The sequence below is a fragment of the Molothrus ater genome, chromosome 13 (assembly GCF_012460135.2).
Source record: "Molothrus ater isolate BHLD 08-10-18 breed brown headed cowbird chromosome 13, BPBGC_Mater_1.1, whole genome shotgun sequence".
In the NCBI taxonomy this organism is placed as follows: Eukaryota; Metazoa; Chordata; class Aves; order Passeriformes; family Icteridae; genus Molothrus; species Molothrus ater.
The window spans coordinates 4,585,769-4,612,534 of record NC_050490.2 but is presented as its reverse complement, the minus strand read 5'-3'; the positions used below and the strand labels follow the sequence as shown (position 1 = coordinate 4,612,534).

The following is a 26,766-nucleotide window of genomic DNA, read 5'->3' as shown; positions in this document are numbered from 1 at the left end:
CCTTTACCAGTAGGAAAATAACAATTTCTTAAAGGGGAAAAATGCCACAACTACTACACTGTGATGTAGCCAGAAAAGCTGGAAGCTTGGTATGGCTGTGTTACAGTTTGGATTCTGCAAACCCAGCTAGGAGAAACCCAATAGAAAGGCGATTTCTAGCTTCAGATACCTTTGTGTGTTTATTGCAGTCAGCATTTCATCTCTGGAGTGCAGGTAAATGAGTGCCTGTTGTGACAGAGCCCAGGATGTGAACATGTGTGTGTGTATGTGCCTCAGTTTGGCTCACAGCACGGAGCAGTAGCTGCACACACACAGCAAGGCTGTGCCCCAGGAGCTCACCTGATGTGCCCTGGCTGCTGGAGGACGTGGCATTCCGTCCTGTGGAGCCATGCCCATAGCTCCTCTCGTCCCACCTGCAGGTCTGGAGTCCATACTAATATCAACGTGTTCCTTGCATCTGATTTGCCATCAGTCTGGGCCATTGCCCCAGATAAGAGAGCTGACCTTAAGTAAAGTCCCTGCAGATAAAGGTTAAGTATGTAACTACTTGACCCTGTGTGTCCTGGCCAACCAATTTAAAGCAACATGAATCCAAAACGTTTACTGACTGCTGCCCTGCTTTACTGTATAAGTCCTCAGTGCCTTTGCTTGTCCTAAGTTTAACTGATGTTTTAGTTGAATTGCAGAGCTGTGACATACACAAACTACTGAGTTTGGAATGAGTGAAACAAGTTTATGGTCAATACCTAGTAATGGATATGGAAGGTTTCTTTGTGAAAGGTTGCTACACAAAAGCATTGCTAAAATATGAAGTCTTTGATTTGCTTTTTAACTTTGGCTGGTATCAGAATCACTGCAATGTCAGCTGCTTTGCACCCAGGGCTGCTGCAGCAGCAGTTCAGTCTGCTGAGGAGTGGTTCCCCCAGAACGCTCTAACTCGGTGCCGTTGCCTTTCAGTAACCACGCCCAGCCTGGTGACGCCTGCGGTGTGGTTGGGTTGGCTTTCAGCGGCCCCCAGATCCAGAGTGCCACTGTCCTGCTAGACCAGGATGTGGCTGATGAGAGGACAGCAGAAGCAGCCATGCAGCGTCTCAAAGCAGCGAACATCCCCGAGCACAACACCATTGGCTTCATGTTTGCCTGCGTCGGCAGAGGATATCGGCATTACAAAACCAAAAGGAATATGGAAGCAGATGCATTTAGGAAGTTCTTTCCAAATGTGCCCCTCTTTGGCTTTTTCGGACATGGGGAAATAGGATGTGATCGAATAGTTACTGGGAATTTCGTGTTAAGAGAATGTAATGACATAAAGGATGACCTGCTTCATGGTTATACTACTGTTATGACTCTTATTCACCTTGGTTCAACTAAAGCAAACCAAGCATAAGTAAGGTTTAATGCTTCAGTGAGCTGTTTGTTTCATTCCAGAGAGCTGAGAAGTCTGGAAGAATGGACATCTTGCAGTCAAAGCCCCTTCCAAAACATAAACATCATTTTGGTAATGTTATTGAGTCTTGTAGTTGCAATAGAGTTTACTGTAATATCTGTGAGAAAGCCTTGCATTTTTTGTAATCCCCTGTACACATCAGAATTGCAGGAAATTATATTTGATGGAATTCTGCATTTGAAGAAAGCCTCTTTCTTCCAAAATGAAAATGGTTTCTACAAATGGTAGAATATGCTGAATTGGAAGGGACCCATCAGGATCGTTGAGTCCAACTCATGGCCCTGAACAGGACACCCCAAGAATCCCACCAAGTGCCTGAGAGTGTTGTCCAAACTCTTCTTGAGCTCAGGCAGGGCTTGGTGCTCTGACTGCTTTCCTGGGGAGCCTGTTCCAGTGTCCAGCCACGCTGGGTGAAAAACTTTTTCCTGATATCCAACCTAAACCTCTCTGACTCAGCTTCATGCCACTTCCTCGAGTTCTGGCACTGGTCATGAGAGTAAAGAGATATTGATGACCACAGTGAGGTCTCCCCTCAGTCTCCTTTCCTCCAGGCTGAGCAAACCAAGTGTCCTCAGCCCCTCCTCATAAGGCTTCCCCTCCAGATCCTTCACTTCCTCCTGGCATTCCTCTGGACCCCTCTAAACTTGATGCCTTTTTTATACAGCGGTGCCCAGAACTGCCCCAGCACTGGAGACTGCCCCAGAGCAGGACAGTCCCTCCCTGGCCTGGCTGGCGGTGCTGGGCCTGATGCCCCAGGACATGATTGGCCCTCCTGGGTGCCAGGGCACGGCTGGCTCAGAGCCAGCTTGCCACTGACCCCAGCTCCCCTCCCAGAGCTGCCCTCCACCCTCCTGCTCCCCATTCCATACACACAACCAGGGCTGCCCTGTCCAGGTGCAGAATCCAGCACTTGCCACTGTTACATTTCATGTGGTTGGTGATTGCTCTTTGTCAATGTCTCTGCAGGGCCTCTGTCCTTTAGAGAGTTGACAGCTCCTCCCAGTTTAGTGTCAGTGGCAAACCCAAACCCAAATGTAGAAAGAAACTACTTTGATGTGCTCTATTTATGCATATAAAGCACTCTAGAAAAACTACTGATGCATTTAATCTACCATTTCCTGGATTTTATTTCTAGAGAGATGCAGAACTTTCCCAGAGTCCTATTTACAAAACTGAAGTTTTACTAGATAAAATCAATGAAAATCTTTAGAGAAAAGTAAACAAAGTACTTGTTAAGTAAAGGTAGAAGTATGTCTAAGTAACTTGCCTTCTATTCTTAGAGAAAAATCTTTTATTTAAAGATGTTGTCCAGCTAAGAGTTCAGCTGGGCTCACCACCTTGAACTGAATTGCAGTTGCTCAACTCTGTGGCTCAGAATATAGTGGTTGCCTCTTCTCCTGTAGTGTGATTACAATCTGTTAAATCCAGAGTGCTTAGAATAAGTCTATCTATCTTTGAATTTCTACAGGAAGTTTTTTGCTCTTAAATTTGGAATTGTGGGACACACAAGATCTGGCTATATTATATTTATATAGAGACTTTAAGTAAGACTTGTGCTTCTGCATGTTTTTCCCATGCTTTTACATCAGTGACCTGTTTTGATTGCTGCAGCTGGCATGCAGTACCAAGTAAGTAAATTCAGCATAGTCTCAGTATAGCTAGTAATATATTTGCTGCTTTTTAAATTCTTTCCTCCCTTTTATTTTCATGTAGTAATAGAATGACAAGAAAATAAGATCAATTTTGCACCATATCACCAGATTTCTAAGTGCTAAATCAAGCAGCTGGCCCATTTTCAGTGTAGTAAAAAGAAAATACCTGTATGTTGTACAACAAAGTAACAAGTTTTGCTTTAAATGTACCAAGGAAAACTTCAGTTACCAGCTTTATTCCATGTCTAGTTAAAACTTTTCCTGCACTTGGCCTAGCAAGCTTTAGTAGGGGTGTATCTGTCCTGAGCATTAACTGTTGTGTCAGCTGAGCACAGGCAGCACTTCCCCATGGCTGTACTGATTGATGATGGGTTTTTTTAATTAGAAGATAGAATGAGCTGTGAACTCCCAGTGGCCACCTGTGGATGGAAGATTAGTAAGTGTGGGTGTGACGTGGACAACATTCAGTTCATTTAGAGGGAAATGTATCTGGAAATAGAGTGTGGTTCAATTTTCAGAGAAGCCCCTTGCTGGGAGGTGACTGTGTTATTTCAGTATAACCAGAATGTCACATTTGGCCCTTTGTGTGTGCCTAAGGTTCATGTTTAACGGGACAGAAAGGAAATGTTTCATTTCTGTGATGCAGATAGGATTCCTGGTGCTGCAGCCATGCTGAGCAGCCTGGGAGGGTTAACTGGGTGCTCTGTTAGAGCAGTTGAAGGGTGATCAACCACGTGTCCTCAATAAAGACTCTGCCAGAAGGTCAGAGAAGTTGATGCTGAGCTCAGACAGTGGCACAGCTAAACCAGAAGCACAGAGTGGTCTGCAGAGGACACTCAGCAGGTCCTGTAGCTGAGGAAGCTTCAGAGATAAACCTAGTGCAGAAAAGGGGGTGCAGGGTGGGGGGCTCTGCATCAGAATCCAGGAATCCTTGTCTCCAGCATCAGAAGTGTGGAGATGAATACCCTGGAGCCATGCACATAGCTGGAACCACTAGAATGACTGTCCCAGGCCACATCATGCCTTCCATGTGACAGGGAAATGGTCTAAGTGATAAAATTGCAACATCTGTGATTAAAGTGTTTTGCTATCCAGATTCATTTTGCCTCCATGCTGTTATTTGCTCTTCAACCACAACAACCCCTGAGAGAACCCCAAATATATTTACTTACAAAATGCATGTACCAAAAGGCAGAGATAATTGATAGAAAGTTTTGCAGTGTCAAAATTTATACTTCTGTCTCTTCAAAGAAGCAAGCATGAGGTTTTAAAGTGGGTAAAGTTACTTAAATGAGTATTCAGCTATTGAGGCAAATGTAAATAGCAGGACTACTCAAAAGATTTTCTCTACACCTATGGTTTTATACATCTTCAGATTGTTTCTTTCAGAGATAAGAAATCTGTTCTGAATCTTCTCTCCTTTCAATTAATGAATTTTCTCAGCTAATCTTCCCTTCAATACAACCTTATAAATCCCATATAATGACCTGCTTGGTAATGTGCCATTATGGGAACATACCTGATTTTTTGCTGGTTTCTGCCTCCAGTGCTAGAAATAAGTTGAAAATAAAACCAGTTCTGTTCAGTTCACATTTTCTATGCCTCTGACTAACCAGACATTCTCTTTGTGTTTTGAAGGCAAAAAGAAAAGACATGGACCATGGCAGATGGCCTCTTTTTGTCTGAGTAAGAGAATCCTGTAAGGGACCAAAATGTGGTATACAATATATTAGTGTGATCAACAGATGCTTATGTGAATAAAAGAAAATCTTTGGAGAGGGCAGCATTTTGTTCAGCCAAGATACCTGTCTCAATAATATTTTGTGTCAGAAATTGACCTGCCAAACGAAATTCTGATTTCTGCTATCTGAAATGTCAGCTGGAATATTCAAGGTAAAATTTAAATTTCCCTCAGTAGTGATATTTTCAGAAGAAAGCCAGACAAAATTAAAAACCATCAAGGAAGATTGATGTTAGTCTTGCTTAATATTAGGAATGTACACCAAACTCTGCCTAAAAATTTTTAACCGTTACCAATCTCTTTTCTTAATATTTCCCTTTAATTCTAATTCAAATAGTGTGCCAGGAACCTGGGCAATAAACTACCAATGGTACCTCGTGCTGATGTTGTGTTACAATAAAGGAAAAAAAAAAATAAAAAAAGAAAAGTAAGTATTAGCTGGGAGAAAGGTGGGGTTTTTCCCCCTACATCTGGTAAGGGTATCTGAAACAAGCCAAATTCTGGACATGTATCACAAATATCAATTTTGAAACTATTGAATCAAGATAGGCTTCAGCTCCTCTGGGGAAATCCTGTGAAAAATGAAAAAGCCCTATCAAAAATTCATATCACCTCACACTAAAATCCTGTGATATCTCATATTCTCTGTGCAGTGAAAAAAAAATTGTACTTTATTTATTTCCCATGTAGTAAAACCCAAGATTATCTCATGCATCTAGCTGTGCATTATTGAAAAGCATAAAAAACCTCACAGAATTCAAACATAAATTATAGTGATTTCTGTATAATTGACAGTTTTAAAAGTACATAGAAACTCCATTAAGTGCAACTGTTTAAGTCTTAGATGTCTTCTCCAATATGTCAGCCTCCTGTTTCAGTCAACTTTCTTCTCTCATCTTGCTTATCATGTCACCCTCTACAATTTAAGATTCTTAGGGTTGCTCTGCATGTTCTTTCTCCACCATTCTTCCACTCTAATGCTTTAGGCTGTTGTTATTTCTGAAAAATAAAACATGTGACTTTTAATAACAAAAACTTCCTCCCCCACTTGCCTTGTGGAGTCCAGTCATTTAATTTTAAACTGTACTCACTGTTGCAGCCATTGCTGCTTGTAGTTTCAGCTAGGTTGGCGCCACACTCTGAAGAACTTGTCCTTGGAATAGAAACTTTCCTGACCATAAAAAACAAAAAGGAAACAACAGAGAGAGAGAGAGAGAAATACACACAGAGGGAAAAATGTTATCAGGGAAGAGACAAATTAATAGAATGATTTTTCCATTGGAAAAAGAGTCATGGATTTTCTCCAATTACTTTCTAATTAACTCATTGCTTTTGAGAATCATGTGTTTGAGGGAGAAGAACAGAGATCAGAGGGCAGTACAGCCTTTGGAATTACATGGCTTCCCTCCTGAAGGGAACTGTCTGATTTCTTAGGTCTTTATTTAAAAAATTGGTAAATAGCACACAATTATTTATTAATTCTCATAGTGTTTGGAAATGATGTGAAATTTTCCACACTTTGTTGAAGAGAAGCAAATCTTGTAAATGGAGCTGATCATTTGCTGTCTAGTTCCCTTTCTTTTAATAGTAATCAGACATCTGCTCTCTTGAGAAGAGTCATGAGCTATTCTCTGTTGTGTCCAGTTTGTGTCCTGTGGTGATGGAACTCCTCCACAAAGTCTGTTGTCTTGGACAGCTTAAATGGCTTTGTTCCTAGACCCTGTTGTTTTGGCTGGCTCAGTTCTTGTTCATCAATATTACACTTACTTTACAGGTCATTTGGCATTTTAGCATGCACTCACAGTGAAATAGAGAAATTAATTGCAGATTTATTTTGGTTTTTCCTAGGGTTTGCTCTATTCCTCTGAGCTATATGTGTGGCATTTAGGCTTATCTAAGCTTTTAAAGAAAAGCTGGCTTATGTGGCATCTCTTCTCATCACCTTTCTTATTCTTCTTCCAGTAACCCTGGCAAAATATGTTTCTGGAGGAAGAAGACCAGATGGACCTGGTGTGATAGGTGAATTGCTGGAAGCAGAATATGCCATTTGTTCCTCAGTAGCAGTGTAATAATAGCAGGGGTTTTTGTACACTTCCCTGTTTTGCCCATGTCAGAAGGACAGGCTTTATCAGCACTGCTTGTTGGAGAGGCTGGGGGGTTGTTTCAAGATGGAGAGCAGCTAGATCTGAGTTTGCCCTGCCTCCATGTGCTCTGCAGACTGGAAAAAATAAATCATCAGCTGATAAAAATGTGATGACTCAGTTAAATGCAAAAGGAGAATTATTTCCCACTGTTCAGCCAGAGCTTTCATGTGCAGCGCTACTCTTTCATGGATTACTTTCACTGTAAGTTATGATTTAGTTTTATAACAGACACAACCTCCACCCTTGTATGTTGAATGGATTTGTTTCTAGGGAGCATGAAATGCACTTGCACATGCTTGGTCCTCAAATCTGCCCCAAACAGCCTGAGAGAAAGAAAACTTGGAAAGGAGGGAGGTACGGTGATACAGACAAGAAAATAGAGAAAACTGAGCACTGAGTTCTATATTCCAAACGATTTGATGTATAATTTTAGGAATTCAGTTTCCTTGTCCTGAACTTCAGTTAGTATCTCCTCTTCTGCACCCCTCCAGATTACATTACTGTTCATACTAAAACCCCACTAGAACCCTCTGCTGGAAGAGCCATGGCAATGCTCACTAACACGGTATCAGGAAAAAGCCTTTCTGCTCTCTGACTGTGGATCAAATGTCTTTGTTAATGAAGTGGAGCAGTGGAAACTTTAGCACAGTATGTCTGTTAGCATTTTAAACTTAACATGTTTAAAATGTTACATGTTAAAACTAATATGCTGTCAGTAGACCAAGTCAAAGGTGATGCAAACTCTCATAACCCTTATAAGCCTCCACCCTCTCCTAAGGTAGAGGTGATAGATGAAGTTTGAGAAAAAAGTGGGGATTAATGGCAGCTCTTAGCAATAATGCTCATTCACTCAGCTGAAAAGAGGGGAGTACATTAAAGTATCCACTTGAGACTCCTCATGTGTTGGTTGCTTCAGCCAAGAGATAAGGACTTAGAGATGTAAAGTGTTTCATTTATAGATGAGTTCTCTTGCAGATGACCATCCTACATCAGCCTCTGAAGTGTAAAGGTAAGAAAATTTTAGCCAGTTAGGTTCTTTAATCTGTACTAAAGAGGTTCATAATGGTTTTATGAGATTTCCCACATTAGTCTGGTGTGTAAGATGGAGTTCAAGGACAACTGTGTTATAACTGAGTTGTTGCCCTTTTTATTTTGCTAATAAAGAGGCACTACTACTTGTTCTGCCAGTCAGGTAAAGCGTGAGTAAAGAGAAGTTGATGTTCTAACTATCTAATAAAAGAATTTTCACAGACCTGTCATTGCTATCACTCCAAGCTTCTGTATTTGGACCATAAAACTCAATAGATTGTCTCCAGCTTTCCCCTAATTTTACTGTATGTGAAAGAAAAGGGATCTTTTAACACATTACTCTCTGAAGATTTTTTTTTCCTTTTCTCAGAGACAATTTTACTTCTAAAGAAATACTGTCTGTATCTCTATGAGACTTGAATGTATTTTTCTTAAGTTAGTTTAAGCTGTATTTTGTTCTAATAAGTTTATAGTAATTTGCAAATATTTTTTAGCAAACAACTGCTGTGGCATTCCATGGCTAAGCAAAATTAATTAAATTAAAATTGCTAATGTGGGGGGTATCCTTTACAACAAGGGATTTTTTTATACCAACTGTTTTATCAAATGCTCTCTATCTCTTCTAAATACATTCAGCTGTGGGAGAAGCTGGCATTCAGTGGGTTTCCATGACAGCAGCTGAGGTAAAACTAGACCAGCTATTCCAAAGGTCGCTCATTGAAAGCACAGATCAGAAAAGTTGATTTGGCAATGTGACCATGGGAGCACAAAGAACAGAATTGCAAGAACCTTTGGTTATCATAACCTAGGAGAAATGCAGTATAGGAGGAAAGAAAAGATTCTGCAAGTCTGTGATGGTAAAGAATTACAGGGGCTGTAAGTTGCCTTGTAGAGAGACACAGAGATGCATAAACACATATTATTGGTATATGGCAAAATGAGTTCTTACAAAAAGTGCTGTACTCTAAAAATAAAGAGGGGACACAAGTGCATTGCACAGGTGCAAAATAGAGAGGGCATTGCAAGTGAAGATGATAAGTTAGTTTGGGTTTGTTGATATATGTACAGCATCAAATAGTGGCCTCAATCCCAGTAAATCAAGTCCTAATATACCTAAAATGCTACTAAAACCAACCCTGCAGCACTTGCTGTCTGGCACTGATGTTAGCCTTCTACTCAAACCTGGATCATGCCTGGACAGATTAGTAAGCTCTCTGAGTTGTCCTAAATGCTAGTAAACATCTACCTGGAAGTATTCTTCAATGTCATTCTTTCCTTAGTATTTTTCCTTTTTAGACTGGGAGTGGTAGAAGAATTAGGAGCTAGTGGCACCAGCTGCTTCAGTTACCAATTCAGTAGGAACAGTTTCTGATCCTTTGTTAATTTACCACTACTTCTCCGTCTTTGGACAACAGAAGGCAGACTAATGTTTTAAAATGTTAGCACTAACTCTAGATGGACTGCAGAATCTCAGATAGGGGTGTATTATGGGTGTTTTTTACAAAGCAGCTGTAAGTAAGAGCTTAGAAATGAGAAAACTTCAAGCCAGGAAGTAAATATTACAAGCAACAAGTTGAGACATCCCCATTCATTATGCTGAATAACCATACAACCTTATGGATAATTCATTACATACTTTTACATTCAAATAATTAGTACATGATTACCAGAAGACATTTCTACTTGATTGAATAGCTTCAGCCTTATGAATCACTTTTACCTGCAAAGGAAGTAGAATGCTCCAATTACAAGAACTCCTAGAAGAAGAAGGGAAGCCAAGAAAGCTGCAAACAGGTCACCTTTTGTTTGGGATTTGATGCTGGGCAGCAAAACTTCCTCACAACGAGCTCCTGTGTAATTCTCAATACACCTGGGAAACCAAGTTGTATTTGGATTAGATGGTAGCTTGTCATCATCAATGAAAAGCACAAAAGGCTTCTTCTGGCTAGAGAACTTGTTATGACTCAATTCAAAGGTTATATTTGCTTCACAGCAAGTTTTCTTACAGAATTTCCTCTCACCTTGTATTTCTGGAACAAAGGGACTTAGGCATGTTGGGCATCAAGTTGACATTCTGATCCATCCTGCTTTTATATATTAAGTTTCATGTACTCATCACTGACAGATTTAATTAATTAAGCCTACTTCTTTAGTGTTAACTGTTCACACAGTAGTCATGCTTGCTTTTCCCTGTTTCAGGTACCTTTCTGGCTTCCTTTGTTGAAAATAGTAGTGTCAGCTAAAGAGATCAAGGAAATGAGAATTCATTGAGGCACAGTACAGCTTAAACTGCAGAAATAGTTGATGCAGTGTAATAATTCATGCCAGAACATGCTACATGCTTGGTGAATAACCCCCTCTTGGACAGACCTACGTAGAAGTCTTCTCTACTCTGCTTATTTTATGTGTTGAGCTTCTGAAAACCTCTCCTGAAGAAAGGATTAAAACAAATATGGTATTTTACCATGGTAAAATGGTATGATATTTAAGTAAAAATAAATAAAATTAATGGCTTAGTAATTAATATTCAGCCAAAAATAGGTAGGTTGAAGTTAAACTAATCTTAATTTATTATGTATTTTGCACTTATTCTGTTAAGTTTTTTTAAGGAATTGATTTCATTACAGAAAATGGGAAGCACTTCTTTCAATATCTAGATTCTGTGTGTATTTTTAATATATGTAAATTTGCTTCTCTCTATTTGTATTACTAAAGATCTTGCTCCTTCTTGCTATTTCTGGCACTGAAGTCATAATAATCTGTGACATAAGCAATTTCAGACTCCAGCTGAGAAAAATGGGCTAAACTCTGCAACATACTTGAAGTTCTCAACTGCCATTGGCAGCTGCAAGGTATAATTTCAGATGAGGGGTAAGAAGGTGGAGAGGGGAGGAACTGCCAAAAAAGAAGAATGTTTAGCATATCTAACTAAGACCAAAGGATCCCTGTGAGTTTTCTGACATGATGCCTGATGTGACTCCCACTACACTTTCTGTAGGTTATGGACCAGTATTTCAGTACTGCTGGCCTCAACCACTGCACAGAGAGTTACTACCCTTTTATTTTAATTCTTTGTCTTTGGAAGTATAATAGAAGATTTAGGCACTAAAAAAAGACATCTAATTATCATCATATATTAAAGCTCTGCAACTGATCAAACAGACAGCATTTACTAAGGACAATCTGAGGCTTTTCAAAGTCATGATGTTTCACTGCTGGGAGAAGCAAGGGTAGGCAGACTGCTCTGATTGCTTGAGATAATGTTCCAGATATTTATTCTAAGTGTAGTGGCTTTTCAGTGGCCTATTTCTGAAATACTGTAGAATACTTTAAGAATAGAAGTGTGGTTTGAGTGGGGCATTGTTCTCTAGCAAGTGAGAGAGAAATGCTTTGGAGAGCTGAATAGAGTAGCAGGGAAAGAAAATGGAATAAGAAATTCATAGGAGTATTCTTGAATAGCAATGAAAACTGGAGAATAATGCAAGGCTAAAATGATACCGGAAGAAAAAAAATAGGTTTGGCATCAAATTAAGGCTCATGGAAAAGTTCTAAAGTGTAAAGGGAGTAGTCAGTAGCCTAAAGAGCAGAATATAGCAGGAGGAAGACAAGACAGTCACAGCTGCAGAGAGCTGCACAGAGAGAGGATCAGGGTAAAGGGTAAGGGTTACTGAACTGCTGTGATGCAGGAGAGGGAGTTGGTGTGAACAGTGCATGGGAGCTGTATTCATGTGCTGCAAAGACAGGAGGAAAAGAATTGGGAATGTGTTGACAGCACAGCAAAAGGGTCACTGAGATCACAGCACTTCCTACAAAACAGAAAACAGAGCCAGATGCTTAAGGTAGTCACAAGTCTTTAAGAGGGAAAAGAGCTTGAAGGCCTAAGATGGCAAGGGGAAAACTATAGTGATATGAATGCAAGGTTATAGGAAGAAGAAAAAAGCCTATACTAAAGAAGCACATGCCAAACTTAAGACATCCTAGATGCTGAACCTTTTAATTCTGCGTGGTTGTAACAAAACCAAGTTGTAGAAATATGACTAGCTGGTTTGCCAGTGTCTGTTTAACTGTGAGCAATGCATTAGGGATTACCAAACTACCCATCCACTTTCTCTAAACTTGCTGGAAGTTATTCCATGCTACTAGAAAATGCTGTCATATAACCTAAAAATTATGTGGGTTTTCATAGAAACAGGAAAATTAAGATGAAGTGGTTTTGGGTTACATTTTAATAATAAAATTATAGCTAATGTGACCAAGCTGTGCTACAGTTATGGCATTTCTGAAAATCCAGATGTTCAAATATTGGTTTGACCAAGCTTTTATGAAGTCACCTTTCCTGATGTACAAACAGGTAAAGGCCTATGTTAAAGATAGAAGCAACTGATGCTTTAAGACAACCAGGAAAGGTTTCTTCTGCAAGTCCTTTGCTAAAATAGGTGAGAAAGAAACTAAGCAGACTTCAGTAATTAGCAGTGGAATTCTCTCAGACCTGCTTATCCTGTTGCACTGGGAAATCTCCAATAATTTCAGAGGAGTTACACATGCAGTGACTGCAAGCAAGACAGAAACAGTCTCTAAGCAGCATGTGGGCTGTGAACATAACCCAGAAGGATGATGTCTGTGCAGCCTCAGTCTTACTGTGCACACCTCAAAAGCCAGGGGCAGCTCTGTCCTGTTTATAAGGATGCCCAAAGCAGCACACCAGTTAAGAGCAGCTGTTGACACGACAGGCACTGCTGCACCTGCACCTGAATGAGTTGGGGCAAACCCCAGAGGAGCCTGGGGCAGGCTGTAGCAAGGGGGAGTTGCACTCACTGTGTTTGTGTCACCTGCAGGCTGTTAACCTGCTGCTGCTGCTGCTGCACATGGCCCTTTCAATGGCCCTGCTATGCAGCATTCCAGAGCTGATTTTTAAAATGGAAAAAAGGTCTTTCCCCCTCTAAGAAAATTGAATTTCTAATTCAGAGTTGAAAGACAGCAGAGTTCAATGTTTGAGGAAAATCTGTGACTAAAACCTCCCATTTTCAGCTGGCATCCAGATTTCTGCTCTCCTAGATGGCTGCACACACGTGCACACACACCCACACCTCATGTCAGATGAGATAAACCAGCCTTAAATGTTGTATACAAATTTCCTATAGGAGCTCCAGACAAAACACCAGCATATGGAAAGAAATCCATAGAATCTTTCAGCACAGGGTACTAATCACATCAGCATCAATGCAAGGTGAAAGAAAATGCACTGCATTGGATAAGATGTCAGGAGATGACCAGCAGGTGTGCAATTACATTGATCCTTTACAATCTGATTAGTAACTAAAGCATAACAGCCTTGCAGTAACAGGGGCATCACTGCTTTCAGATGCTGCTTGTTGGACACTGCAGTGATCCCATGGCACTGGGATTTAGCAAGAAGGTGAAGTTTCTTTCTTTACCTGACTCTAAGGTGGGCATCATAAGGAAGTATCTAACAGACTGTAAAAGCAGGAAGTAGAATTTCAGTCAAATATGCAGATTCTCACTGCTTTGCATTATACTGTCAGGGTGTTGACTTTACTTTTAGTCTTCCTTTAGTCAGAAAAATTTTGGATACTTATTGGTATAAAAACTATTTCCATGTAAATACAAAGCTCTGAGCAGAAAAAGATAAGAAATTATCTGCTTGTCAATGCAATTCAGATTACATGGCTGATAACTTCAAAATCAACATAATCTTCAGTCTGTAGCTGACTCCTAAAAGTTGTCCTAATACATACAGTCTAAGAACATCTAGTAAGTATGAAAATAATTTAGAGCCAAAGTGAATAAGCAGTGGCAAAGTTAATTGGACAACTAAGCAACTCTTTAAAAAAGCTTTGCATTTAGAGAAGTTTCAAAACTGTTACTCTCTAGACACTGAGAGTAAAATCAAATGCTCCTACTGGAGAGAAGTTGAAAGAATGGGTTATTCTTCTCTAAAAGAAAGGCTTAATCTCCCCTCCCTTAGCTATGTGTTTATATGGGAAGGTTTCCCTATCTGGCAGTTATATTAATTTGGATTGGTAAGAGTTTTCAAACACATAAGAGAGTGTTGCATTTTATATCTTATGTCCCATTAAAAAGAAATCCTAATTACTGACTCTTTTTAGCTATACTTTTAGTGTGTATTCTAACTTTCATTCCTACCTTCCAAGACAAAAGCAGAACTGAAAAATACTAATTGGTCAGTTTGTTTTCAAAAGAACCTGAGGTACATTAAAGTGTATTTTTGGAGGCAGAGAAAGAAGAAAAGCTCAGATGACTGGGAAGTTCCCTGGCAACTTGTAGGGTGTATATTCTGAAGGCTGAAAGCACAGCAAGTGTGTGACTTGTGGGGATGTCTGAAAGGGGAATTACTGTGGGAAAGGTGGAGGAGAGATTCCATTGGGATGGAAGCAAAGGATGGGAAAAAGGAAGAGATATCCCTGAAGATGCACAGGCATTTCAGGGAGGAGATTTGCAAGGCCTGCCTGTGTCTCTTGCAGTTCTTAGCTCTGGGCAGAGTAGGATCCCTGTCCCAAAATGAGAGCATTCACTGTTAATTTCTGTGTGTACTGCCCTCTGAAGCAGAGCTCTGTGCATGTTGTCTTATACCATCTGTATTTTGTTTGAAATACAGAAAGAATGCTCTCAGAAATCTGCCAAGTATAAGAAAAAAATGGGAGTATCAGAGCTTCCCCTCAGAAACCAAAATCTTCACTTAATTCTGCAGTGCATCAATTGGTGATTATGGGACAGCTGTGCATCAGGTGCTGAGGCAAACAGCTTTCTGCCTTGTGTTTTATGATGCACCTGAGGCAGCTGCTTTTCCATCCTCCTCTGTCCTGCTGCCTGTTTATTTAGTTCATTTGAGTGTTCCTGGGTTTGAAGCTCATCTGGTTTATGGTTACAGGTGTGCCTTTTACTGCTGAGAACATGAACTCTTTGTGGGGAAAGTAGTGAGGGAAGATGGCAGCTGAGCAACCTCATGTTTTAACACATCAGCTGTGTTTAAAATCTGCTACTGTTGCACATGGAGGGGGTCAATTAATGTTCAACAGATATTAAATCTCTGCCTTGTATGTATCTATTTGTGATTGATAAAAACCCCCTGAAATTCCAAAGGTAAACAGCAGCTCTTCATTTTTAGCATGCTACAAAGCACATCTTTCTAAAGAATGATGCATTTTTCTTAGTCACATGGTGAAGTTACTTCCAATGATGTTGCACAGGGTGATCTGGACTAACTCTGCTGAGCACAACACAAATGTGCTACCAAGCACCATGTCAAGGCACATGTGTTTTAAGGTAGTTTTACAGTTTGCTAGTCTGTTCTTTCTCCATCTCCTCCTTTTAATTAACAATCATTCAGCCCTTGAGTCTAAAAGTGCTTTGAGTTTCCTTTCAGTAGGACATGACCATTTGAGAGCACTGGGGAGCTTTGGGTGGGATTTGGCAGAAACCTTAATCAAAGAAACTGCGCAACTGTGTGACGATGCAGTCATGAAGTTCCAAAGCACCAAATATTTTCTGAATTCTGCTGAATAGTGATGCATTTTTTCTGTTGTTTCTATTCACATCACTGCTGATTACTAAGATATCTGTGTGTAAACAAAACCTTTCTCATCTATAATTAGCCTTCTCTGACTGATTAAGGAACATGCTTAGAATGAGGATGTGCTTAAATAGAATGCTGCTATTTAAACGCATCTAACTTCATAATCAACCACTAGATACAGAAAAAAATAGTTGATAACTTAAATGCAATAAGGTTGCCTGAATATAACAAAAATGCTCTTAAGATGTTACTTTTCTGTTTCAGCAGATTATAAAATCCTAAAGTACCTGAATTGAAAATTACTTCATTTGGAGCTGTTAAGGTGGAAATTATCTATGCTGACTGGTTTGTGCTCCTGAAGAATGAATTTTTCTGAGTATTTGTTACTTCATATTTATAGTTATTGCATTGAATACATATTCCTTGTTACACAGTCCAGTAGTAGTTGAGAGGGTGCTTTGAAATTGTGTAGCAGCTGCTCTTCAGTTTAACCATGCATTTTTCATTTATGTACAATAATACAGGATTCCTTCTAGGAAAAAAAACATATGTATTTCAAAATGTTTTATTTTTTTTTTTTGTGTAGAATTCATTTTATATTGCATAAGCTTGCAAGGTTTAGCACATAGAATAAATCATCAGACAGCACTTCAGAGCTTTAATCTCACTTCTGGATCTGATTCATTGTGACACTGAACAATGACAGTGATATGCTGTGTATATTTTCAGTGAGCATTTACCACAAAATTGCCTCTTTTCTCCCTAAGTAAATGAGTTTACATGCTTGAATTTAAGTATTTAGATTGAACTGTCCCAAACAAAAGAAAGTAATATTTTAGTTAAGCATTTGGGAAAAGATGTTGTTTGCTTCTTCAACTGTTTTATCCAGTTATCATTAGTTATAGCTCAAGACAGAAGAGGGAACAAAAGTTGCCATAGAAGAAAAAAGATAATATCCTTAAGTGTATCTAATATTTGTCTGAATGCCTATTTTTTGTTAAGCAAAGCCATTAAATCAACCATAATTTATTTTGATGAATAACTCAGAATTAGTCAATGCAGGACTCTGAAAAGTGACGGTTTTATTTAGCATCTTATGTCTTGTTAAACCAGAGAATAAAAAGATAGGGCAGTATTTATGCAGGACATGTATCCACATGCAAAACCAGGAAATGCATCTTTTCCAGCTTGCTACGTGGGCTTCAGCAGGAAGAATGGTTCTGTTATGGAGTGCTGTGAGAAGTATCTCTGTTTGCTGCCTTGATGTTTCTTTATCAAGTAGTCTTTGGCTGTCACTATAAAGCTGCTCTTTGAGTATTTCAGCATGATTCGAAGAACACAGTAAGTCTTGAATTACATTCTTTTTTCCCCTCTTAAAAGATTATATTATTTTTTGTGTCTCTGCATTTTGATCAGGTCAGGCCATTTTATATTATAAAAATTTTTGCAATGTGATTAACTTGTAAGAAAAACTGTACTTTGCCTTTCTGAATGCCTTTCCCACAGTCTATATTCCATGAGGCAAAGGCTATTTTGTTCTTTCTGTATTGTAATAAGGAAATATGGCTCTAATTATAGATATAATCCTGAATGCATATAACTGAATCTTGTTCCACCTGCCAAGCAAGTATACACATTTCTTTTTCTCATATCACCATGTCTCTGTAAACTAGGTAAGTAATAGGTCATTGGTATTTAGAAGCGATTCCTTAAAGAAGGAAAATGGAGAAACAGTCTTTAGACAGCTACTGTCCAATACTTAGACACACAAACTTCAGTTTCACTGACCTGCAGAATGGACTGGATACAGTAGGAATCATATAACAAATCCCTCCATTTAGACAAAAAGATCCATAACTGGTGCCACAGAGTTCTTCATGATCTTAAAAATAAGACCAAAAGAAACACTGAGAAAAACAGACTTCAAACCAAAAAAAACACAAACTACCACACAAATGAAATCAGCCTATGAGCAAAAAAGGTACAGGTCTTGCCTTCCAGGCCAGCAACACAGAGCACTGTTTTGCTGAACAGTTTCATGTAACAATATGGAGAAGAGATCACAAATTTATCACCATATCAGATGTGAAACAGATAAATTGGATTAATAAATCAAACTTTCTCTTGCAGTGAGAAATTCTCCATTACTTCCTTTGCCCTTCATGAGCACTCACACAGTGAGTCCAGTGGTTCACCCCATGACCTAGGTGCAGTCTGGTTTCTCCTGCTGCAGAGGCACAAACCCCCTTAACTGAACTGGCTCCAGCAATAGAGTCAGTCAGTGCAGAGGCACCCAGTGCCAGGTAAGGGCCAGGACATTGTGAGGCTGCTCTGGGCTGCACTAAAGCTGCAATGGGACCTGGGACACTCCTGGGCTTCCCCACCCCAATTCTCAATTTCTCAATGGCCAAACCAGGGCACAGCCTGCAGCACTCACTTATGTACAGGACTGCTGGCTACAATATCATTTCCACAGATCTCAAAAAGGCTTTTTTCTAACTCAGTAGGCTTCTTAGATGAATTCTTAATGTGTTAAACATAACTAGGCATTCTGATAACACCCCAAATACAGGACACTAATGTTGGCACTTGTAGCAGCACTTGTCCATTTTGTGCTTAAAAAGCTCATCTAACTGTACCACTTCATTCTTCCTGAAAGCAGTCTAAATTTGGAAGTTGGACTGAATATATTTATGACACATTTAATGCATCACTAACTCATTTCATATATATGTATCTAATATTTTATATATTTCTTCTATCTTATGAAACCACAGTATCTCAATCAAAACAAAAATAGAGCAGTCTTCTGACATCACAGGGGTGATAGTCATGTGTTGCCTCACACTTTAGGTGTTCTTGCTGTTATTTCTCTCAGAAGTTCTGAAAACCAGAATTTTGCTGTGTCACTATTTATGTATAGAAGACATGTTCTATACATAACAGAGTTAAGAGGAATCAAGATTTTAGTTTTCTTATTTGTCCTTCAAGAAAGAGTTAGGGTTCCCCTTTATTCATGCAGAAAAATAAAAAGTAAGAAGTGTGGCTGTAAGACACTCTACCCTAGAGAGACCTTCTACAACTTATCTAAAATAAGTCAGGCTTTTCTAAGAGTGGCAGAAATGCTCAGCTACTTCTCCTTCTGTGCAAAAAATCATTGTGCATCCTGCTATCCTCTAGACCAGCTCTACCAATTTTACTCTCCCTCCTTCTCCTACATTCTTCCCTTTCTATGACATCATATTGATGCAGAAGTGTGAGGAAGTCCTTACATTATTTTGAGATGAAGACAGTTATACCCCAGGGCCCAAGAGGAATTCAGTTTCATGTTCCTGTTACTGAAGTGCCAGCATCCAAATGGTAACTGGACCTTCTTGCCTGTGTGCAGATAAATTAGGAAGCTGGAGGAGGGGAGAAGAAAGGCTGCAAAGATTGTTCATGTTTGACCTTGTTGCACAGAAATGTGTGCTCTGTCCTACCTTGTTAGAAGTTAAATGGAAAATTATTTTAACTCTGAAGCTTTCTGTGCTTGTCTGCTGGCAATTCATTTACTGCAAGTTCACAATTAAAAGACTTTAAAAATTATTTTGTATGGGTAACTGTACAATTGCAATAGGAATACAATGGGAATGGGAGAAAACAAGGAGGTTTTTAAACAAGAACTACACCTTAGCTGATTTTCATTCTATTCAAACATAACAGTGGACCTCCTGTGAAAGTTTAATTCAGTTGAAGGCTACATCCTTCCTTAAATCAAGAGAGGGCACTGAACACATCAACAGTGTATCAGAATATCTATACAATTTTAAGAATCAAGTGAGAAAAACAAAACTCCCAACTTTGACCTGCTCTCAACTCTGTTAAGTGTCTGAGGGAGTTAACTGTTGAAATTCTAGCAGACAGAAAAGGAAGATGATAGAAGGTGGGCCCTGCAGAAAAATCCTTTTGAACAGCTCACGGAAAGGTTTCAAAGGAATTCTCATGAGAATTAATGAGAATTTGTTAGCCTCCTTAAACTCCTGCCTCGTTGCTTCTATTTCTTCATCTTTATGCAGAAACAGACCTGCCTCACACTGGCACAGGGGCAGAGCACTGAAGAATGCTGAATGCCTCCAGTCATTCATGCCTTGGAACATCTGGGAGAATGAACACTGCTAAGGTGTGATCTTTGTATCAAGGACCAGCTCTGCAGCCCAACCAGGCATTTCTGCTCTGGCAAAATACCTCAGGCACTTTCTCTTAGGTCTATTAGAGAAAAGTGAGAGAGGTGGAGAGAGAGAACAAAAAGTGCCTAGGAAGTCTTTGAAACCTTTTTGATTGTAATTACAGACAATTTTTCTATAGGCTATTTCTTTCTAGAAATAGACTTTTCTTCCAATACTAAGGGGAAAATGGTAACCTTAATTTCAGCAGTAATGAGAAACTTGAAGAAATGTCTATGTCCACCTTGATCAGGTACCCCTTTTTTCCATCCAGTTGTGCTTTTCATTAATTCTATTTTGTGTTTTAATACTTTGCTACTGATTAGTAAAACTATCTGAGTAGCACAGTATAATGTAGATGTTAGAATTATGAAAGACAATCAAAGAAATTCAGGAAGCTTTAACACCAAGAAAAAATATAACTAACAAATTGTAATTTGCTACAACACAATAATAGGTATTATTGTACTCCACACCTGTGATATTGAAATGCAGTAGCTTGCTGCAAATTTCAAAGTTACAGTTCTGTATTTGTAGACAGGAAAGTGTGAAAGCACCAGTTTACCCCTTTAAATCAATAGTCAATGATGCAAAAGAGTATACTGGAGAATCAGATGGGGTTCAATACAAGCCAAAACCCAATTACATTAGCATTGGTGAATGTGTTATGATTTTTCATGAGGTAAGTCAATACATTATATTAATCTAAAAATGCAAATTGTATGCTTTGAAAGTCAAATGTATACTACAGTCAGACTCCATGATGAAGATAGAGACAAGAGATGATGGGCAATTAAAAAAATACAAAAGATTTAGCTTTAAAATTAATAATACTCTATCAATCTATGTTGAACATAACATATAAATATGTATTTTGATACCATCCTCTAATGAGAGATTTAAGAGAAGTAGGACACAAAAGCTTCTTCTTTAAAAAATTGGATTTTGGTGGAAGAAGTGAAGAGGAATAAAATGAGGTTGTTCTTTCTAATGCTAGACTGAATACTTAAAACTGACTGAGGTAATAGCAGCCTCTAAATACACTTATACTTAATTATTCTTTTTGAGGACATGCAGGTGTCCTGGTTTCAGCTGGGAAAGAGTTAATTTTCTTCCTAGTAGCTGGTACAGTGCTGTGTCCCTAAACTGTCTCGTCTGTTTGTATTTAAACTTTTGTAACCTGACTGTCCTGACTTTAAAAAACAACCAAATGCAGGCTCAATATCGTCTTAACCCCAAAGAGCCAGCCAGCCTTGATAATCCACATGTAGACTCAGCTGTCTTGCCTAGTCCAGAGGCTACAATACTGGACTGCTAACACAAAAAAGGGAGAGAGAGGAGTGGGAAATGTCAGCAGAAGGCAAAAGGGGGCAGATGCATGCTCACTTGTAAGCAGCTTTACACTGCACACTAACCAGTCCCACATTGAAATATTAGTATTGATCAGAGCAAACATCTCCTTACAGGATTTGTACCACTGGCTGGTAAACTCTGGTGAGGGATGGCATCTCTGCAGAGCAGTTGTGACAGTCCCAGTGGCAGCTATCAAAATCAATGCCATTTCAGTGAATTCCAATTATTTAGATGTATGTATCCAAATAAAGACTTGGCTGAAGTTACCTGTTCGCATATTATTCCCACAACAATTTTTGTTCTTGGTCAGAGGCAACAGCACCTAAAGACAAACATGTAAATTAAGCATATAATTTTTGAAGCTGGTGTCTTTTTCCCCTGAAGAAATAGCTATTGGAATGCAACTTTCAGTGTTTCTGCTAAGACATCCATTGCACTCTGACAGTAATGCACTGTTATATGTAAGTTCCATTAATTCACAGTTAATGGCAAACATTCAAGTCTGCTGTCAAGTTCAGTGAATCCCTGAAGGCAGAATAAAACTAAATTCAGACTAAAGCATGTTTAAACAATGAATACCTTTTAAAAACTGCCATGCTTATTCAGAATTGTAATATCTGATGCATTTAGGCAGTCTGATTGATTCTGGCCAGCTAATTAGATTGACAGTTGCACCTTGAAAGACAGTGCACACAACTGAACCATTCCTCAGACTGCTAATTAGTCAGGTAAGATCTTGGTGGTAGAGCTCTTCCATTCCACAAACAAGAACTTTCTAATTTGTCATTTCTCAGAGTCAATAGGTGTTTCACTTGAGTGTCCCTCATGTCTGGATGTCAGGTGAAATTGTAATATAAGCTGTGAATTTATCAAACTTATACAATGATTTTTTAAATCTTCAATAGAAACCTTCTGCCTGGACAGAAACCAGTGTTCACTTGACATTGCTAAAAGAATCTTATTCTGTAGACATGCCAACTCTATAACCATCTATCCTAGCTATCTTCTGTTTTCTGTTATACAGCCAAGATTTACTGTACCAAATAGGCTACTGAATAAGTCTAACATAATAGATCCTTTTGTCATGTTTGCTTTCTGTCTTCAGAGTGTATGCAAAGTAAATACTTAAGCAAACTGTCCTATATTGGAAGAAAGATTTTTTTTTTAACCATTAAATGATCAAGTAAACCATCAGCTTTATGATAAATAGTTGCCTATACTGCAGCTTTAACTAACAGCTGACTTTCTGTAGAGGCCCATTTCAAAAGGTGTAATGCATTTGTACTTACTTTATAAGCAGCTGGTTCTTGTTTTCATGGGACCTCTCGTGGCTTCTCTAGCTTTTTAACTGTCCTGTCCATCCAAGACAATGACAACTGGCAGCTCCCTGTGACACTGGGCTGTAACAGCAAGGTCCCCACCCAAAGGTGGCTCACAGCTCCACTTTGCTCTGTGTACAGAAGCAAGAACAATTAACACAGCATGTGGCACTTCAGAACTAAAATCTTTCAAAAGAAATAAATCAGGAGATTCACTTTTCTAGCAGTCAAGATCTGGATTCTATATGTGCTGTTAAAAAGGTTTCCAGTTTACATTCAGTGCAGTGGGGTGAAGTTACAACAAAGACAAACACATGTATAGGGGCCAAGGACAGAATAGGGTAACACCCCTCATGCTCACAGCAATACTTGCATATTTTTCTAGGGTTACCAGTACTAGAGTTTATTGCTGAATTCAAAATACTCACAAAATGTAGTACATGTAAATTGTACCATACATGTATTTCACACTGGCATCAAAAATCTGATTTAAATTAACTAGCTCCTGCACTAGATTTAATTAGGAAATGAATCCTTGAATTGACAAAACAGCTTGAGTTTTGCTACTGCCAAAAGGAGATCTCACATTTCCTCTCCTTCATCTGACAGTCAGTATGTACCTCAGGACCTCTGGTGCTGCTCCTGGTCTAAGTTCAATTTTTTCAGAAGATGCTTAAATCCAATGATCTGGCAGAAAATCCCTTAGGGCAAGCTGATGGTTTTCTACTGCATCAGTGTGTTAAATGGATGTGCTCTGCAGCTCATCAGCTCTTGGGACTAGGACTAATTGTTCCATGTAAGACAAATTGTTTATAAGCTGAGTGTAGAGAGCAAGACAGCTTGAGGAAGGCTGTGGGACTGCTAATCATTTCTTTTCAAACTCTGTTGCCTGTGTATTCAAGGAAATAGGGGGTGACAAAGGAAGGGAGTGCAAATACTTCCCTGCCACTGTGAAAGCATAACGTTATGTTTTAATTCTGATAGTAAGTATCACAATATGGGTCTAAAGATGTTTTTTTGAAAAGGTGCTGCTGAGAGTATTCACAGCTTTGACTTTTTTAAGATTGAAAAGTACATAATTAGGTAATGATGTATTTCAATGTTTTTCTCTGAGGTGTTGCACTCTGAACAGAAGTTCAAGATGTATCAGTGTTCTAAAAAGAATGGACTCTCTATCTCATTAGATAATAAGATGATATATTTAAAGAAAAGAAAGCACTGCAGCAGAAATCGTTGCTAAATTTGATTGTAACTCACGTCTGTGTGTGCACTGAGTTCATACTAGAAACACAAAGATCATCTGTGCACCTTTCTTGCACTTTCCAAACTGAGTCTTCCTCTAGATGCAGATATAGCCTATGCTCACAGAAACTAAAAATCCAATTGTATGAATGCTCAAATGTTTATCTTCCATGTATCTTGGGAGTTTGTGAAATGTTACCTTGTATATCTAGTTAAGAGCATTTTAATCTGAAATTTAAAATATAGCCTGTTTTGCTCTGTGCCAGCTTGTTGAAAAATCTTATCAGTTCTACCCTTTTCCCCTCATCTTTGTCATCTGAAGCGATGCTAAGAATAGTAATGCATTGTTTGAAATGCTTGTACATGAAAGTTGGGTCACCTGTGTATACTGAGATATACTGAAACAAGTCTGGAACTCGTTAGATTTGTCTTTAAATGAACCTGTGTGCTTTACTCCCCATCTATTTAAATCACAATCTGTATTGCCTCTTGGTTTTGTGTACTTTTACTGGTTAGCTGGCCTTAGCATCCACAGTACCTGTAAGTCTTAATGAGCATAGGCAGATAAAATCAAGCACTGAATAATGATTTGTGCTTTGGTTTATGGATCTTTGCTATTCAAACACTCTTAAAATTAATCTCTATATAAACGCTCCCCCAAATTAAAGAAGATGGTTTCAGTCATGTGGCTATTTCAAATACACATTGTTTGTACATTCAGATTAAGTTGCACCTTACAGCTGTCTTTGAGAATGGGATTTTACTGCATTATGTATTCTTTCTAAAAATCAAAAAAGGTAAAATCTCATTCTGCCCCAATATTGAGCTCAAATATTTGGTCATGAAAATAATGAAGGGGAAAAATTTTAAAACTGCTTATTATGCTGATTAAATAGAAATTTCCTTCTGAGATGACCTTGATACCTGTCAAGCAGTCAGTAGTCCACACCTCGTACTTTCTACAAGAGCTAGGAACTGTCCTGAAGTCTTGTTAAAAGCAGTCTGTTTTTTCTCACCTAGGTATAACTTCTCATACCTTCAGTGCCTGGAGCTCATAACTGATCTGAGCACAGAAAATCATCAGGCATCAAAAAAAAAATCCATCAAACTGCCTGAAACTGAGGCCTTGTGAAGGCTGGCCTAGAACAGAGGATAGATGGAGTTGAAGGGATTTATTAAAAGGCCTCCATGGATCCACCTTGGGCAGCACAAGAGCCCAGCCAGGCCTGCACCCAAGGTGAGCCAAAATGGACAACTGGTCACAAGGGCTCTCACTTTTATAAGTCCTGCTCCATTTGCATATTGGGGTTAATTGTCCAGTTATAGCTCTAGGTTATGGAGTCCCATCCTTCTTGTTTTTCTCTCTTCAGTCCATGTTGTTTATGCTCTTGGGCCTGAGATTTAGGTGGTTGTCCTTGGTCCCAAGCTAGGAAAGGAATTGTTTTGTCTCCCTACTCTGTGAGGAGAGCTCACCATCCCTTAGTATCAAGCTCAGAACTACACACTAAAGCAGTACAGAATCTGAAAAATAGAAAAGCTAAAACCTAAGGCACCAAAACAAATGAGGATCTCTATAAGGAAGAATTCCAGGTAAGATCTTATAACAAATCTGTATAAGAACAATGTTTTACTCAAATTTATACACTGGAAGTTTCTTTTAGGCTGGGATAACCACAATATCAGGAAATTCAGACAAAAGACATGAAGCTAAAGCAGATGACAAATAGCTCACAAATCTCAACGTGCTTTGGTTGACAGGGTAATTTCTTTGGACACAGTTCTTCAAAATTCTTTCCACTGCAGTTTTCTGAAATGACAACAAATGGCTGAGTCCTCTTATCTTAGAAATCCCTACAGCAAATATTTAGGTTTACATTTTCATTTTTATCCACTAAAGTATGTCTAGGATTAACAATATACTAAAACAGGGGTAAAGCTCTCATCATGGTGTTGAAATTGAAATTTGAGACATTACAGTGAATTTCAGGGAAAACTTCCCATTGCCAAAATTTCCTAAGCAGCTTGCAAACAACTGCAAATTTCCATCTGCAACCCCAGTTTTATTGTATGAGATATTCATACAGACATTGGCAAAGCCACGAAGTTGAGGCTTCTGTCCAATGTAACTACTGTAGTCACACCACAGATTTGTAATTTTGAGATGGAGATTCCAGTTTCAAGCCTGTGTGTGCTTATGTGAGGGGAATTATTAAATTTTACAAGACCCTTGAATTCAAAAAAATCACTATCAGTCCTGGAAAACAACCCCCACCACTATTCTATCATTCTGTGTGCTTACTGATTTCTTCTGTGGCACTTTTGCTTCCAAGTTTCATCCCTAACTCTTGTAAGAAATCAACTGAAATGAATGCAACTTGAAGTTTGTCTCTGCATGGTTAATTTTTATTCATACCTCAGTGGCAGATGTAGTGTCCCTTATAATGTCAGCTCTCAAATGTCAATAATCTCGGATCCAGTAATCAGAACTCAAAAATCCATATTACAGGCTAATATACAAGGAGACAGTTTAGCACATGGTGACACAATAAAATAGACCAGTGCCACTTCAATAATCTTGAGTTACTAGGAATGTATGTCATAAGAGCTTGATATTTACATGGCAGCCATCAAGAATCAAGTGTAACTAGTCTTCATAATAATGATTTTGATTTTTTAAGATTCATCCAGCACTAATAGCTGGTTGATGCTAATATCAGCTGTTCCAAAACACAGGGGAGATAATTGTCAGAACTTGAATTTCAGTCTCTATCATTTTGACCATTTAAAGCACCTAAAATTAAAGCACTAAAGAAGTTCTTAACCTTGGGGTATTTTACTTCTTTTTTTTTGTGCATTTAATTTTGTATTGAGTTAATTTGTTCTACTTAAACCACGGCTTACCACAGCAAACGGGTATTCTTAACTCTGCTGGTGTAATCTTTCTCAGACATGCACAGGACAATCTGCTGAATCAACGTAATCCCTAATCCGCATGCTGGAATCCTGCAGCTGCTCGCTCCGGTGCCGTTATGTAATCCCGGCCTCCAGGGCCGGGGCACAGCGGGGCGAGCGCGGCGCTCCG

General features: G+C 38.9%; 2 protein-coding genes across 4 annotated transcripts in view; one reads left to right on the top strand and one right to left on the bottom strand.

Annotated features, from left to right (window-relative positions):
• FBXO22 (F-box protein 22) overlaps positions 1-5,887 on the top strand; it is a 9,199-nt gene extending 3,312 nt beyond the window's left edge. The window contains exon 7 of the mRNA XM_036389431.2: positions 958-5,887. Within this exon, the coding sequence (XP_036245324.1) occupies positions 958-1,387 (430 nt within the window). The 3' untranslated portion in view covers positions 1,388-5,887. The remainder of the gene's footprint in view (positions 1-957) is intronic.
• Positions 5,605-26,766, bottom strand: NRG4 (neuregulin 4). Of its 3 annotated transcripts, XM_036389433.1 has the most exons (8): positions 26,586-26,766; positions 25,417-25,491; positions 22,413-22,573; positions 21,391-21,445; positions 17,357-17,450; positions 9,734-9,883; positions 5,932-6,011; positions 5,605-5,839 (listed from the first exon to the last, which is right to left on the bottom strand). In XM_036389433.1, exons 4-8 carry the CDS (start codon positions 21,398-21,400, stop codon positions 5,823-5,825), a joined length of 351 nt encoding a protein of 116 aa, XP_036245326.1. In that variant the 5' UTR covers positions 21,401-21,445; positions 22,413-22,573; positions 25,417-25,491; positions 26,586-26,766; the 3' UTR covers positions 5,605-5,822. The 3 variants fall into 3 exon arrangements, with proteins under 3 accessions (XP_036245326.1, XP_036245325.1, XP_054372200.1); XM_036389432.1 differs by lacking the exon at positions 25,417-25,491; XM_054516225.1 differs by lacking the exon at positions 25,417-25,491 and having other exon boundaries at positions 5,932-6,006.